Below are 17,836 nucleotides of genomic sequence, written 5' to 3'. Positions count from 1 at the left end.
TCGTAAAAAACCTCCATCTGACTTTAACGGTAACTCGAGAATTATCGCTAAGTTTTTGCGCGTTCGCGGGAATTTAAAGGGATATTTTTCCCACATTGTAAAAAAGAAATGTTACACGGATATATTACCGTTCCCCAATGATTTTTCTAATTGTTAGACACGACTAGCTTTATGGCGATTGAAAAATTGAAAAGATACGTGTACTCCAAATAAATGCACACGTCACATTCTTCACGAATAGACAAAACGCGAATGATCGTTGCTAATAATATGGAACATGGACAATACGCAAACAAATAACTCGCAATGAAATCATACAATATCGATGTGTGGAGAAGCTGTTAGTCTTCGTTAGTCTAACTAGAGTTAATGAGTGTGAGCATAGAGAGCGAAATAACTTACCCTCTTGGAAGAGTGCTTGTGATAGCGGTGGGGGTGCAGCATGCAAACATAACGGTCGATTGCCATGCAGACGAGGATAACGGCACTCTGTTGAGTCAAAGCGCCTCTAAGAAGTGCCTGGAACAGTAAAAGTTTCCGGAAGAGCAAACGAGATACTTGGAGTGTCGTCCTCTCGTGGCCCCTTCAAATAAAATAACTGATAACTTCGCGAAGATGCACAGTCGAGCGGCGAGACAGGCGGCAGTCGTGTTGGGTCGCGACAACTTCTGACGAGCCGTGTGTCGAGTAACCGAGTACACTCGCGCGATTGCCGGCATCAACTTGATAATTACATTCTTCTCAGCTTTCTTGCGAAAAGAGAAAAGAAAACTTTAGTTCTCCCGCGGCCGAGTGTCTCTTGATTCGCCAACGGACTGGGACAACACGGAGTGTACTTTTAATTACACTCGCAAACGCGCCAGTAATGACAATTGCAACGTACGTTTAGTACTCGTTTGCAAAATAACTTCAACATTTTTCCTTAATGTTTTTCAAAATCCATGCGACATCTAATTAGAGAATGTATCTTATGAAAATTACTCAAAAACAAATTCTCCCATTGGACCTCGACCGTGTCCAAAGTGCGTTGATAGGGACATTATTTCGTTAATCGTTTCGCAAACGATTGACATCGATTAATGAGCGTATCTTAATCGAAACTTTGATCCTTCTTCCGGCTTCGACATTCTATTTAACGTCTATTTTGATATTCTGAAACTTGTATCAATTTCTTTTATTTCACTTAACCTACTAGCTTTACCAAAAGGTCTTCTTTAACTACAAGTGGTATTATGTACATTTTCTGCCATTTAGAAGCGCTAAGTAGAATTTCACGTTCCACGTGTGGATCAGAGTATTACACATACACTGTTTTCTTCGAAACACACAGATGTTAAAAAATCCGGATGCAAAGTAAAGTCAAAAATTTCGATTCGGGTACTGCACTCGCCCTCAGAAAGGTTGTCAGGTTTTTATTTACAAGTTTAGAAACGTATCCGTCCTGTCCAATGGGGTAATCCGTTTTCCATTGGGAGAATTCTCCCGCTGGGCAGGACGGATACGTTCCTAGACTTACAAATAAAAGTCTGACAACTTTTCTTTGTTTCAATACGGTTTGCGCACCTCTTTTTCGATGCATTTCAGAGTGTAACCGGTGGTCCAATAAGAAATTCTCTTTAATCCTCAGAAGTTCTTTTATTGGAACATTGGCTGCGTTCTGAAATGCAACAAGAAAAAAAAATGAAAAAACTGTTTAAAACGTTGAAACACTAGGTATATGATAGCGTAAGCTATAAAAGTAAACTGGCATGTTTGGATCGCCGATCCATCGGGCGAGTTATTCGGAAAATGCCGGATCCTTTCTACATGAATGCAGCGAAATAATCAAGGTTTAGCCGTCGTTTAGCTTGCGGCAGCTTGCGGCTCACCGCTGATACCGCAGCGCTTCGCGGTAATTCCGCATCGAACGTTGAAATTCGCGTGAGGATCATTGTTTCCACCCTCCCCTCTCCCTTCAGATTTGAGGCCGTGTAAAGGCAGAATTTCATCATCTAATTAATTATAACGGGGCAGCACACGGAATGGGTTTAATTAACGTTACAGCGCTGCTGATTATTTGCTCCTATATTCCGTCCGTATAGGTGACGTCGCAATTACGTTACAATGACGTTACACGGTTTGCCGTACGAGGAATCGTTTGCGAATTTTATAAAGCCGATGCCGAGTTCACGCGCCATAATTAAATGTCATGGTCGAACAAAAAGAAGGACCGCATTCATGATGGTGCGATGTCGCTCTCGCGCCGTTGCGTTTATCTGACGGCGAATTTTAGTCCGTAGTTAAATAATGTGGCATTATTTTTGTAAACTTCGCACATGTGCGAATACACACACACGCATACATTACCACAGACGAAAGTAAATTAACGCAGTTTATTGCGGACAAAATTGTAGAACACGAGAAACCCCGCGGAAATTAAATAATAACGCCGTCAACAGCGCAATAAGCTCGCCTTGTTTGATGTAATTTCGCGAATCTTTAATGTTTAACGACGCAAACGCAGTTGTCGAAAACACGAAACTTCGACGGAGTAAGTGATACTCTATCAAATTGCGCGAGAATTCGCGATGTTGCTGCGTTTCGATCGAGACTGTGCGACAGCACAAAATCAACGCGCACAAAATTCTCTCGAATGAATCGACGGGATGCAGCAAAAAGAAAGAAAGAAATTGGCTACCAAATCTATCTATTTATCTATCTCCGTGTCGCATGAGATAATGCAATTAACGTTTGTTTCGCCATACTGTGCAAACATTTCCCGATAGCCGTCGCACGCGGTAGTGTATCGATTACGTCGCGTACTGGGTCAATTTCTCGTAACTCGACCTTCGAATGGACTGTCAGCAAACGCTAATTCGTTCTGCAAACGTACATATACATACATTACACGGAACAAGCTGTCAAGCGACGAGCGATCAAATTGCCGGTAGGACCACCGCCAGCTCTTCCATCCAATCGAGATCGACCTCCCGCGACTGCGGCATGAGAACCGCAATTGCGTCTGCGAATTAGCGCGCGTCACTTAAGAAACTTGGAACTTTGTTCCCGTCCCGGTGGGACCACCTCCCGAGGAGACATCCCAATTAATTGTTTCACGATTCCTCAACGTCGCATAGCTGGAGGAAACATCCAGTCCACCGACGAAAATTGTCACGTCGAACGTTTCTCGAGCTCGCGTTTCGCTGCCGGTTGACAGAAAGAAGAAGAAGAGCAAGAAGAAGTACATACGTGTCTCCTCGAGGAAACGACGTGCGCCACAACGTCACGTGTGTCCACATGTGCACGGGACACAACTCCAGCCCATATATTGAGCAATTCCGTAACCACTTACTGACACTATATATAGCCGTAGTTCGGGGTCCGATATGCCGGACTGCTTTGAAGTGGGACAGCTGGGATATGAGATGTACGCACTATCGCGATTCGAAGCACGTTCAGTTTCGGAGCAGCAGTCGCGAGGGAGGAGTGGCAGGTGGTCGCAGGGGGAAGACGAAAGAGAGATGGGCAAGATAGAGCGTCAGCGAGCTGGATCTCTCGCAGAAAGACAAGAAGAACGAGAAAACGGTCCCAAACGGCATGAGCCCGCCGAAGGCGACAGTGTGATTCGATGAATCAGTGACGTTGGGGTGCCCATAAAGAGACGAGCGGCGTAAGGGTGCGAGTGAACCGGGTATACGTTTAAGATGGTTGCCATGGTGACCGTTGGCGTACGGCCAGGAAAAAGCTCTGATAATCTGAAGGGGGCCAGGATCGGCCTGGCCTCGTTTCGAGCCATCCTCGAGACACTCCCGGGAGACCTTAACCGAATATTTTCACCGCAAACCAACTTACCCCCTCGCTCCCGAGCAACCGTCGCTAACCCTTCGCCCACCAGCGCCGCCACCACCGCCGTCGTCGTTGGCCTCGGGCTGCAGCGGGGACTTTAATGGAAAATCAGGCTAACTTTTATTTAGCCGCGACCGGAATAATTGCGCGCCGGTGTAACCGGTTCGATCTCTCCGCTCCTTCGTTCATTCGCTCGTCGAGAGGCGAGCCGGCGGCGGGCGTCAGGTTTTCGCGAAATTGCATTTGCTCCGGTACACGACCTTGAGATGATTGCAGCGGCGCGTTGCGGCGCGGAGGGTCCGGGGCAGTACCCGATTCCGCCGAAACTCGTCGGCATAGCAAGCGCGAGCGATCTGGCGTTTTAATTTCGCGGAATACACAACACCCGCGGGAAAACGAAGTTAACAATCAGACGGGATTGACTTTTGCCCGACAACGGCAGTTTGCAGGGATCAACGTTCCCGGCACTCAACCATTGCTGAATCCGTACGACACGTCACCGGCATAGCGCCACGCACGCGGTGAATAAAAACGTGTCATATCTCTCGTACAGAGATACTCGCCTCTCACGCACCCGTCGCGATATAATTCCCTACTCGCCGCCAATAAAACGAAACGACCATCGGCGCACAGCAACGCGCGGCCGGGGGCGCGCGCGAGATTGTAGAATATTAAAGTCACAATCATATTATTGCGGCCGGCGGTGACGACGGCGCAAGAGTATTTCAGGTCGGTTTACGCTGTGGAGAAAAAAAGGAAATGAAGGAGCAGGGCAAAAAAGGCCGGCGACGCGAAGCGAAGAGCACCTCGGCCACGTCGTAGTCGCGCGGATAAGTAATGACATTACGCGGCTAAGTACAGGCGGCGAAGCAGCCGGGGGAATTTACCGGTAGATAGTCCGACGCTCGTTTTGCACGACCTATAATTAGCGGATTCAATAATTCGCCACGGGGAGCTTCTACCGCGCATCCTAGAAATAATATCGAGAACAGAGGACGGGGTTGCGGGATATATCGGGCGATCAGGCAGACCGTTTGCTATTGTTATCGGCTAAACGCGACGCTCGTTTCTCAATTGTACCGTTTCGACCGCGTTTTCGATACACCAGAATAGCGCACTGAAAGAGGAAAAAAAATGGCTAACTAAAATTATAGTTATTTCTATTGGCGCCATATTCTACGGTTGTTCTAGCACGAAAATGATATTAATAACCTGCATAATAACCTTGTTATTATCGTTAATGTTACAGTATTAATAAAAAATTTAATTAAAAAATAGTTTTTTTTATCATAATTTATAATAATTATTCCTTTAGACTTAAAAAATAATTTCGTCAGTCGTAGCGAAAATTATTCTGACAGAAATCAGTTAATATAAATGATTAGCAAACACTGATGCTATTTCGCGTATGTTTGGCAATTCAATCAATACAGATGACAAAGACAGAATTCCTATTTAAACTATTTGCAAAGTTTAACAAAAAAACCTCTCTATGGCACCCATTCAGATTAATACTTTCGCTACCAACGTCACAAATGTGTGACAGCAAACAAATTTTTTTCTATATCCACATTGCCAAACTAAGTCTTTTACACGATTATTAAAAAAAAATATTAAAAAAATATGAAGTGGGCTCTGAATAAACTGCGATAGCGAACGTGTTATGCTTCTTATAAAAGTGACTGCGATAGACAAAAAAGGAAAATAAACAAATGTAGTATAACCCATCTAAATTCGCTCGCAGATACTGCTCGAATGCAGCTGCTATAAATTCTACGTATCGCAGACGATTTTCTAACAGATGCAAAATACAACGACAAATGTTAACCGTGACATTTCACGTGGGCTGGTAGAAAATATTTTTGGATGCATGCAATTATACAAATACCAGACATTTTTTTTCTCAGTGCACATTCCCCGGCCGCGCTCCAGAAATGGCTTTCGCGGAGAAAAGACCTGATGCGCGGAATCGCGGGGACGTCTCCGCCGGCGGGAGATCCCAATCCCGGCGCGTCGCTGAGCAAAAACAAGCGGTCCTGCTAGTTTATCGAAGTTTACGGTTTGGTTTCCAGCGAAGATCTGAATACACAAGCCCGGCGCGTCGCGCGGCTTCCGCCGTACCCGGGGGGTTATCATGCAGAGACGCGGGAGATTTGTTGCCGCTAAGGATGGATTCCATGAATATCGAGTGGCCGGGAAGCGCGACCACCGTCGCCGCGCAGAATGTCTCGAGCGCGCAGAGCACCCTTGTATCGTTCCAACGCTCATTTTCAATTGGCACGGTCGTCGATCGCCGCGTAATCCACCCGTTCTCCATTACGTGTATCTACGGGCGAGAACCGAGAGCAACGTCCTGCACTAAATCCATGTATTCTGTGGGATTTGACGCGAAACACGGTGCAACACGGCGGCGGCACAATATTGAAATTTCTGCCGATAAACAAGTGCATTGCATTTTTTCATAAAAATGTGAGCGCGCGTGATTCTCGTGAATTTCCGGCGAAACAGTCTCGGCTCGTACAACGTTTCGGAACATTGCCCGCGGGACATCTGCCACGATATCTTCGATAAATTTTCATATCTCGGGACCGAAAACGCCGCGACTTCAGTGTTGTTCTCGATAACACCGACGGCGAGATCTTGTTACTTATTATTTCACCTTTGAGCGGCGATTCGAAGTTCGCTATCGCGAACGCCGCGATAGCGAATGGTTGATGAAGAGTGAAGCTCAAAATGGTTCTTTCGTTGGTGCCGGCGTGTGGCAAACACGGCGATAAAATTGCCGCGATTTTTTGTATAAAATTATCCGCGACACGGAACATCGCGCGCAGGCTTTTTATTATATCGCGCTATTTAAATACCCACAGCGGTAGATGGTGCGACATGTATCAACCGGAGTAATCGCGGCGGGCTATTAATACAAATTCAATGTTTCATTAAATAGCTGATACATCGTCGCTTGTTATGGCCCGCGGGTAAACAGTCAAGCGCAAAAGAGCGCGTCGCTTAAAATGGATCGACCATCACCGCACAACGGCATAACATGAATATTAAACGCTATTAATGCCAAGTGTCGACAAGCGGCTGCAGGTGATGCATAAGCTGCTAGTTGGTTAATTTTTTCGCACACAAATTGCCGTAATTCTAAACGTAAGACGTAAATTAAGGCTGAATAACTCATCAGGATACCAGAGCCGAAATTTTGGCCCTACGTTAAACCTTGAATTCTACAACGCAGTAAGTCAGCAAAGTAGATGTAATTCTAATGATACAATTTACTTCTACTTTGACTCTGATGATGTCCGAAATTTCCCTTTTCACTTTCATTTGCGTCAAATTAGATGTTGAGGCGTCAAAATAGATGTCAAAATGAAATAGTGAGGCTAAAAGTAGGATTTAAATTTCGACTCTGGTAGGTTAAATAGAAGCAAAAGGGGTTGATATTGGGAGTACAAATTAGTTCGGTCCGTTTCCAAAAGATAGCTCTGGCTGTTATGAATGTTTCATAGTAACAGCTGATTTCGGTGGTTCAGATTTCAGAGAGGTTAGATATCTGTCAATAATATTCAGTTTATATCGCTTTGAATTTTATACAAAACCCCTGTTTTTTACTGTGTTGAATATGTCAAATTTTGTGTTAACTAAGCAGCATTTGCGGGAGGTTTTAGTTTTCTGCTTTAATTGGAAGAAAAGTGCAGCTGAAGCGCATCGAATGCTTGTAGAAGTTTATGGTGACAATGCTCCAACTAATAAATCATGTAGGGAATGGTTTCGACGTTTCAAGAATGGTGATTTCAGCGTTGAAGACAAGCCTCGCTCTGGACAGCCAAAAAAATTCGAAGACAAAGAATTGGAGGCATTACTCGATGAAGATCCGAGTCAAACGCAAGAGGAGCTTGCAGAATCATTGGGAGTTGATTCGTTTGAGCCGTGCATTACGAGAAAAACGGCCGGAATACGAGCAAAGACATGACAAAGTTATTCTTCTGCATGATAACACTCGGCCTCATATCGCTAAAGTCGTAAAAAATTATTTGGAAACGCTCAAGTGGGATATTTGACCGCACCCGCCATATTCGTCGGACATTGCTCCTTCTGATTACTAGTTGTTCCGACGGATGCAGCACGATTTGGCAAGTCACCGGTTCACTTCTTTCGCAGAAATCGAAAATTGGCTCCTAACTTGGATCGCCTCAAAAGACGAGACATTTTTTCAAGATGAAATTCGAAAATTGCCTGAGAGGTGGAAAAAAGTAGTAGCCAGCGATGGACAATACTTTGATTAATCTGTTCATTCATTTTGTTCTGAAATAAATGCATTTTTGACCACAAAAAAACGGACCGAACTAATTTGTGCTCCCAATAGTAAGAGGTTGTAAATTTCAGAGTATCAAAATAGGTGTTGAATGGAATTAGTAAAGCTGAAAATAGGATCAAAATTTCGACTTTGGTCATGGAAAGAATTTCTAGTCGGTACCCTCTTCGGAACTTCTCACGAGCCTATCTCGTATCGCAAAAGAATCGCGTCATTATCGTAAATGATTAGGCGCCGACTCGCGACCACGATTATTAGCTAAGCTTGATGAACGATCGAAAGTAAGACGGGTCGCGCGCAGACGGATCTGACAATACAGACGAACGGTAAGTTCGAACGTAGAAGAAGTTCGCTTGAATCTATTAATTCGCCAAGGCGTGTCGATAGAGTCGGCACAGCGTGCGTGGCTATTGGCAGGTAGAAAGCGGAACGTGCGAACAGCCCCGAACGATCGTGTAAAACTTTACGTGACCGACGAATAAAGAAGATGCGGCTCTGTAACGGTGCAATTCCGGCCTCTGCTCTTTCGTCGTCGATTAGCGTAATGATGGCAGTCGCGCGACTGGCTCAGCCCTATAATCGTCAAGGAAGCATATATCAATCTCCCTTGATTCTATTTAACCAAGCTGTACTTAGGGAGGTCCTCTTTAGTACCTCCAATGGCATTTTGTGCCATTTGGAGGCACTAAGTAGGATTTCAGTTGCCGTGTGTTTATTACATACACTGTGCCTTCAGAATATACAGATGTTAGAAAGTTCAGGTCCAAGTAGGGCTAAAATTTTGTCTCGGTGATACACGTGCGGAACATGTACCATTCGCGAGAGAAACACAGAGCGCGAAACTAGAAGTTCGCTTCGCGAACTGAGACTTAATCCTGCGATGATCTCACACATCCGTGGGTCAAGGTGGCCTGGGGGGAGGAGAGGGGGGAAATCGCACGTTTCTAAGACGACGCGGCTACTAAGAATAAGAATGTGACCGTTATGGTTTTATGAAATCCCTGTTGCGCAGATGCCGGGATCTCCCGACTTTGGACTTCGAGTCGGCGGTTCTCGTAAAGTTTTATAGGACCATCGTGCGCAATAAGAAATTGAATCTCGTCCGAATCTCTCCGCCCAGCTGTTACGCGCTTGTGTCGTATGCATGCGCTCTTTAGAAATATCCGTTATCGGGACCGTTATATATTTTGCCCAGCACGTGGAGAAAGGAACGTCGAGCTTGCGGGAAAGAAACGCGCCGAATCGTCTTGCATCTGTCTACTTTTTCGTCCCGTTCTTGCTCCGCGTCATTGATACGTGTGTAATAACTAGACGTTTTTAGCCGGAGGGATATCGGCTCCCACGAAGAAAATTCACATTGTACGCTCTTTATGTAATATTACACTCACTCGATTTTCATTTTAGCAATTATCCAACACCTGCGTCCATGTCTGCTTACTAATTTTCTGCCAGCTGCCTCCTGCTGGCTCGACCTTATTAATTATAACGCATTTCCGCCGAACTTGCCAGGCTATTTTCCGCCGCACGGAAATTTGCTTACTCTGTGTTTACTAATTCCTTTTACCAAGCTGCCGCTTGTTACAACGTCATCGTTCATTTTTTTATCACGTTAGCCACACTTACTTGGCACATCCCAGTTCGCGCAATTTATTAAGCCTCGAAAAGTGTACGGAAAAGTAGTACTGTTACGTTATTACATTTTGCAAAAATTGATTTACTTCGGTACAAAAATAACAAAGATAAAAATAACCCGTACGAATAGCAAGAATTATTTGCACAGGTAAAGACTGTTGAGACGACGAAATGTTAAATAATCCACAAATCTTTATCCTTTAATAATTTGTAAATAATAATAAATAATTTATTAATATAAACTCTCTCATATGTGTGTAAGTTAAATAATTAAATAATTCACAAATAAATATTTCTTTGAGTCTCAACAAAACGATGGGAATCAAGCACTCGAGGCATTCGCGCAAGTAGACCGTTGAGATCGTATCGATCGTATCGTAAATAATAATCCATAAGGAAATTCTTCTTTAAGCGTCAACGAAGCGATTATAAGCAACAATTTGAAGCGTCTAAAGACAGTAGCCTACGTATTATGTCTCCAAATGCCTCGCTGGGTCTGCGAGACCCAGGAATTTGACGGAATTTGTATGGTAACGCAGAACTAATATTTGCGGTACGAGTGCTCGCAGTAAATTCAGATGTGGCCGCGGGCCAACGGGAGTGACGTGGCGTAAAAATCACGTGAGTAACGGGCGCCGATTGATGTGGCATTACGCGTGTCCCCAGATGCGAAACCGGAGAGAGTCGGAGGACATCAGCACCTTAGATATCAGGGAGGTGTCCCGATACAACATACATTTCTGTCGCGCCGGAGTCTTATCAGGGAATACGGCGGGAATGATTTGTCGGTATTGGTGCGGCCGTAACTTATGATATTCGAATAGAGCTGCCACGTCGCTGTCCCGCTCCCATATTATCCGCCATGATATATTTTAATGCGCTTCAAAGCCGAGGATATACCGATAAATTGTCCGCTCGCTCTATTGACCGCTGTATTAAGAAAACTGGACCGATACGTATTTGTTTCTCTCTCTCTTTAAACGTTTCATCTCCGTGCTCACTGAAAGGTCTCTCTTAGTCGCGGAGTTCTGTTAGCGTGAGAGAAATTACAACGGTTTTGCAAGACGGTCCGTTTAATCAGAAAATTACCCGTCGTAGTTTTCCTTGTCACGTCTATCTTCCCAAGTTCTAGTGTTTGAATGTTAAAAGTTTTTAATCGTCTAGACATCTCTCCACGCGCAGATGCACGTACGGAATGTGCCCCACAGTGCCGTGAAGGCGTAATGCAATTAATTATAAAGTTCATTATCGTTTTATTATTTCACAATTTACGCACAAACTTACATCTAGTATTAAAACGAGTGGTGAGTTTTCCGACAATATGTTAAATTGCGATAGAAATTGATTAGTTGGCAAATCAATTTAATTAGCACATATATTTTGTGTTTGTTAATTCCGTACGCGCGCGTATGAGAGAGAGAGAGAGAGAGAGAGAGAGAGGCATTACGGCAATTTCCCGTTTCGGTTAGATAAGCAAACACCACGAAATTCAGGGTCCACCGACGAAGCGGACGGCACTTCGGGAGTTTAGTACGTACGCGAAATGAAGAAATATACGGTCACAAATCACAGCGTTACCTCAGAAGATGGCGTGCAGAATGGGGGGATGAGCGGCGAGGGTACAGGAGAAGTGAGGGTGGAAGGCGCAACGCGTAAAGATTATCGCCAGGAACTCCGATAACGTCCCAGCCGCCGACTAGTGGAGGAAATAGCGGAAGAAGTACCGGCTGCCGGAAGCGCAGCCACGAGTTTCAAACGATAATAATTTCCTGCGAGCCTCGCGCGCGCGAACGAACACCATTCCGAGATTTCCTATAGATTCCTCGGATTCTGACGAAAACGAGAAAAGAAAAGGGCGAAGACCGGCGGGAGGAGCGCAGGGTTATTGAACGGGGCCTTAATGCGCGACGTCATAAGAGATACCGTAATCGACGACGTTACATACAACGCAGCATTCATTACGAGACGCATGTAAAAGTACGCGGCATCGGTGCATTCGATGCATTACCCGACAATCGATTTTGCGGCTTGTGAAACATTTATTTCCCAGCTCGCGACTCGCTCCAGTGTAATAACGAAGCTTTTTCCGACGCCTCCGCTTTGATAACGTCGCAAAGTTAAGCGAGACACCAACGACGGCTGAGCGCAATAAACGCAAAGTTCGGCCAAGTTCGGACGAAAGGAAACAAAAGAGCGGACGGAAGGAAAGATCGAGTCGTGCTGTATCGTGAAAGTTACCTGAATCTGACAGACCACCTCGCCGTACGGCCAACATCCGTAAACAGCCGGCAAGAAGCCGAAAGGGGTCACCAGAAGACCAATCGCTAGGTCGTTACTCGCTAAGCTCGTCAGCAGATATCTGGGCTGGAAGAAAATTGAGGAGAACCTGTTGATCGCCTTGGTCAGTGTCAATAGATGTCTGGACGGTTAAGCTGGTGTATAATATCGCGCAGCGCGCCGGCCCCATTATGAGGCGTGTGGCGAGAGAAAATATTGATTAACCCGATGTAACGAAAACTTTTCCCGTACGAGCGCCGCGCGGCTGGCTCTAATTATGATAATATTCGCGAAAGTTGCTGACGCTAACAAAACATAATTTCTCGTAGAAGCAAATGGAAAGATGCACGACTTATGTTTACGTTTACTCGATTATCGACTTACTCGCCACACGCGCGAGCCGTTTTCGCGTAGATACACTGAGAGAAAAAGATCTAAGAAATAAAAAACTGTGGTTCTTTGGTGAGTACTGATAACGTATTTACTTAAATCTGAAATCTTTCATCCAAAGAAAAATTTTTTTTAAATTATAAATTATGAAAAAGAAAATATTTAAATAAATAAAAATATAAAAAAATATAAATAAATAAAAATATAAACATAAAAAATATGAAATAAACAATTGTTCTTGTATAAAACTGTGTTTTTAAGGAAACGTTTATTTGAGTACTGATAACGTATTTAAATCTGAAATCTTTCATCTGAAATCTTTCATCTTAAATCTGAAATCTTTCATCTAAAAAAAAATAAAAATAAAATTATAAATCATAAAAAATAAAACATTTAAATAAATAAAAACGTGAAATAAGTAATTGTTCTTATAAAAAGCTGCGCTCTTTAGAAAAAGTTCATTTTCTTATTCAGAAAAATTTCCTCTACAGTGGAAAGATATGTATGTGAGTAAAGTGAATATGTTGTTAGTACTTATTAAATAAGTATTTCTCACTTTTTAAATGTTTTTCTCTCAGTGTATATTCAATGAGCTACGATTTGCATATGCATAAATAGAATCCGACCACTCGACGCGAAACTGCGAAGCGAAAAACTGCTAAAGAGTCGAAAAAGGGGAAGGTACGGAAAGTTGGACTTCGTTAGCGACTGTATATCTATGGCGGCGGAAGATTGCATAAATCCCGATAACGAATTCGCGGGAGAAATACTTATCGGGATAATCATTCCTCGAGAAACGTCCGGGTTGATACACGAGCTGCAACATCGGAGGGAGCGCGCTTTAGGAAGCGGCTAAAAGTAGCCGGAGTCTGTGTGTACTTGAGTCTACTCGCCGAAATGGTTTACATATTCATGAGCCAAGGAAATCGATGAATGCTAAAGAACGACATATTACGCGGCGCGCTCTAATAAGCGCATTTTCAATCTCTCATGTTACGGCGCCGCCACAGTCCGCGGGAAAATTTTAATTAACCGAATAAGTGGAAGATGTAGCATCCGCGAGCAACGTCAAACTTTTTGCGAGTATCATCATTAGTCTCTCTCATTCTCTTCTCCCCTCTCTCCCGCTCCAAAACTCTCTGTCGAGCCAACGGCACTCATTTAGTATCCAGAAATATGACTATCCCCCGTATTTCGTTAGCCACTACAAACTGATTTACATAGGAAGAAGAGAGAAACCGAGAAAACACCACGGACCGTTCCATCATAACCCGTGAGTTATGCCAGTAATGGAAATCTCTGTGCATCCGAGTAAAATATAACGGATATTTTACTCTCCACAGACCCCATAAAGACACGGAACAAATGCAGTATTAATCTCCTCGTGTTTTGGTGTTCTACTCGATGACACGAGGAGAGTCTCGATGAACTTTTTATTACAATTTTTCAGTTATTCTCTGAATTTCCTGGGGTGGAATCACACTCAAAACGGGTAAAAAGTGACAGCATTTCCACTCGAAGCGATAGTGAAAATACCACCACTCGAAATGGCGAGAGTGAATGTTTTAATCAAGCTTACAATGGATTCTGACTCCATATGAGTGAAATTTACCGCATTTCAATCAATTAGAATAAATATGTTCCCGTAACAATGAAGTGCATCAGATCCATTTTCCAATTTCGTGGGAAAATGTTCACTTGACGATTCCGAGTGGAGAATTGACTCTATATGAAGTGAAGAGTCCCCGAATTTCCCGAATTCAAGTAACTCGATAGTCACTCTGCTTCTCGAGAGAAATTTTACCCCAAGGAATTTAGAGAGAACCAAAACGAAACTTTTCAGTACGAATATCTATCGGGACATCTCTCCCGATAGGATACAGCGGGGTAAATTGAATAGCGGGGAAATTTTGATAATATTAAGCGTTGGCGACAATTTCAGAAAAATATGAGACGCTTTGTTTTATGTTTGAGGTTAGCATGCTATGTATTCATATCTTTACTATAAATCATATTTTTCTGAAATTGCCGCAAATATTATCCAAATTCCCCTGCTATTCAATTTACCCCGCTGTACCCTATATTGAGAGATTTTCCTCCTCAGAGACTTCCTTCGCACATTTGCGTTTAGCTTATCATTATTTAACGAATGGAACGAAAGAGCATTAATACATTTTTTAACGAAGTACATTCTTTCTCTGCGTTGCGTGAATTAATTTTTTGGTCAAGTTTCACCTTGCTCGAGATACGAGGTCCTAACGGGATACGCGACTCCATATATCTAGCGTGTCGCGAACTACGATTTACGCACCTGAGCGTGGATGTACTTGCTGTACCGCCTGCTATTGATGACGCATATCACCAGAAGATTGGCGCACAAGATACCAAGGCTGAGCAGCAGTATCAGGGTGGCTCGTACCAATTCCCCAGGGCCTGGACCCGTCCAAGCCGCCTCGGACGTGCCGCCTCGCCAGCAGCTGCTGTTGCTCAGCGATGGCGCCAGCAGGATCGTCTGTTTGTGCTCCATCATCATCGGTTGGCCGCTTAATTCCCCACGTGATTACCGTGCTAGATCTCCAGCCGAGACATCCGTGTCCCGCTCGAGGCACGCGTACTTCGTACGTTCCCGATTGACCTTCGTTAATTAAATGAAATTTCATTACGTAGACACTTAATCGTTTCGTGTGAGTTTAAACACGACGCGACGCGTTGCACTTGTTTACTCCATTACTTTATGAGCGAGAACGAGCTTTATCGAGCGATCATTATCGGCGTAACGCTTCTTAACATTGTTGTAATGATCGAATCGCGCGGACAATAATGGATAATATAAAGTCAACGTCACGATTGTGAGCCGCCGGACGATTCTTGCTGAGCCGTTTGAGATGTACTATATTTGTTCGCGAAACGGTTTGAACACATTTTTTTCTGATGAAATTGGGAGCGCATCAGAGGATTGCGAGCTTGCGAATTAATTCGTTATAACAAGAGCCAAAGACGATATATCCAATGTCATAATTGCAATAGAAGATTCAAGAAAAATGTAAGTATCTTTATATATTATATATTCTTATCTACCTCTCAAATAAGAGCATAACAGGGTGCAGAGCATAAAAGTGTGATATTTACACTTTATACTGTTATCTTAACTCCTATAAAAACAGCGACGCACTTCCGACCTAGTTAAGTTTAAAAATATGTTCAAACCCGTTATTTCGCAAACGCATGTACACACCATCCGTTTTGCCGCCGAGCTCGTAATTTTTTCCAAACAGTCGCAAAAAGAGTGTCCGCTGTAGCGAAGCGGGTGGCCTTAAGGAATGTTTTCTTTAATAAAATTTCGACGGTTCGAGTGTTAAGAGAGCGCGGACTGACGCGTCGGCAGCCAAATATTATGACGAACCTTTCATCCCTGTCGATCGCGAGTTCCGGAGGGTCTGCCTGGCTGATGGCCGACCGACTTTTTCGAGCACTGTTTCCTCATCGTCGAGCGAGTGGAGGATCCGCACGATTGCGAGCGTTTGAGCGCGTCTGGCAACGCACTTGACGAGCCAATCGTGCCTCACGAATCGTCGTCCATGCGCATCTGCAAAACGGCGCGTGACATTGACTTTTGGACGACAAGTCGCGCGCTAGTCTGAGCTCCGAGGAAGGAGGCAAAAGATGACGAGCGGAAGAAAAAAAGGAGACACAGAAATAATGCGATATTCAAGCTCTCGCCACGGCTGAATTTACGCTCCTACCACTGTGCAAATTACGAAGTCGAACCGGAGAAAAGTTTGACTTGGCAGTTTGCAAGCTGTCGAGGTTGTCTTGCCGTCTATCTGGGCGAGTGAAATTTATGATAAGATAAGATGAAACTTGGTCGTTATTTTATGCATGCCGGTTGGTAAATTTCCCTGTAGGTAAATTTTAGCGGCGGAAGTTCGCGCGGCGGGAGAAGGCGCGTGCGGAAAACAATATCTTCGCGCGTTAACGTAGCCCAGTTTGCAGGCCGCGACCACGGTTTGTGGACGAGCCACGATTACGAGATAACTGCTGAAAAAATCTTTTTTCTTTATTTCACTTTTTTGGTAAAGTCGTTCGCGTGTGTTTCGTTAAAAGTCATACGGGTCTGTCCACAATTTCGGCTTGATTTTTTTATCAAATTTAGTTTTATCGAATTCGGCGGACGAATTTTGCTAATTATTCATCAATCAAGCAATCACCGTCGTCTCATCAATCATTCTCTATTGACGCTTTGACATTCTTTACGCCTCTACTGCAGAAGATGATGACTAGTTTGCTATTAAAAAGACGACATTATATTAGATTGAACTCTTTGACCAATTTAATAAATGGGAACTCAATCAAATTGTATCTTCAATTTTGTAGGTGAAACGTGAAATATGAGCGTAGGTTATGAAAACCGCTCTGCTGATACACATGCATCGGATGAAAAATAACCCTGACGCGTAATTAATCTTCAAATCCAATAATGACTTTTCGAACGTCCATGAGCGATCTGATCCTGCATCGTTACGTGAGAGTTCGTGCTCTCTTTTTTTTTCTCTCTCTTTCTCTCTCTCTCTTTCCTTCTCTTTGCGAAGAGTGCGCACCTACGATGCGTTTTCAACTCGCGCGCGCGCTTGAGAGCTCGCGGCGCTTTATTTGCTTTTGCCTGCAATATTTCCAACAATCAAGCGTACGGACGCATCCTGCCACGTTTCCGTGAATTTTATTTGTACCACGTAAACGAACGAAGTCGTTGGTCTGCGAGGCAGACATTGATCGATCGCGGGCGTCAATTCCGCTCGCGTCGACGGTGAATCGATGATGCGTCACACTACGTTGGAGCCGAATAGATCCCGGCGAATTCACACGGGTGGATCACCTCTATCCGTAATAATCTCAGTCCTACGAACCGCGAATAATTAATTATAAATCTTTGCGCCGCTAGGTATATCCCGGCAAATGAAATCCGATGCCGTTGCAATGTGCCGAGCGGGAGACTCTCGCGTTGAAATTAAAATTCACAAGAATGCGTTTGCCCTTCGCGCGTGCGTCGAAACAGCGTAAACGAAAAAATTAATTGAATCTCGCCAGATATAGAGCGGATTTACGTTCGCCAGTGGGTATCCGCATGAAACGAGAATCTCGTGCCGGTTAATATCGGTCATCTGATAATTATTAGGACCTTAACTTAGTTTCCGCCCGCAAATGTTAGATGGCAATGCAAACAGTTCTAGTAGTCATTACTAACGAAACAGGTAGTTTGTGATTAATTTCGACATTTCTCGATAACATTCAGTCAGCATACACAATTATTTTCCTAAACAACAATTTCTTTTGCTTTGTGAAAAATGGAACGCGATAAAGTGTTTTTTCGACATGTGCTTTTGCACTATTTTGATTTGA

At 44.0% G+C, this 17,836-nt stretch overlaps 1 protein-coding gene across 6 annotated transcripts in view; it reads right to left on the bottom strand.

Annotated features, from left to right (window-relative positions):
• The window catches only part of LOC116848300 (trace amine-associated receptor 9), a 112,326-nt gene that overhangs the window by 41,873 nt on the left and 52,617 nt on the right, over positions 1 to 17,836 (bottom strand). For 3 of the 6 annotated variants that reach the window (XM_032824224.1, XM_032824221.1, XM_032824222.1), the window contains 4 exons: positions 15,843 to 16,025; positions 14,751 to 15,074; positions 12,011 to 12,136; positions 403 to 519 (listed from right to left, as the gene is read on the bottom strand). In XM_032824224.1, coding sequence (XP_032680115.1) covers positions 403 to 519; positions 12,011 to 12,136; positions 14,751 to 14,972 — 465 coding nt within the window. In that variant the 5' untranslated portion in view covers positions 14,973 to 15,074; positions 15,843 to 16,025. The remainder of the gene's footprint in view (positions 1 to 402; positions 520 to 12,010; positions 12,137 to 14,750; positions 15,075 to 15,842; positions 16,026 to 17,836) is intronic. The other 3 variants (XM_032824223.1, XM_032824225.1, XM_032824226.1) reach the window with 3 other exon arrangements.

The sequence above is a fragment of the Odontomachus brunneus genome, unplaced genomic scaffold (genome assembly GCF_010583005.1).
Source record: "Odontomachus brunneus isolate Ranch 3 - 2012 unplaced genomic scaffold, Obru_v1 Obru_scaffold_092, whole genome shotgun sequence".
Lineage (NCBI taxonomy): Eukaryota > Metazoa > Arthropoda > Insecta > Hymenoptera > Formicidae > Odontomachus > Odontomachus brunneus.
The sequence above is the reverse complement of the archived record's forward strand: the minus strand, read 5'-3'. Positions and strand labels throughout refer to the sequence as shown.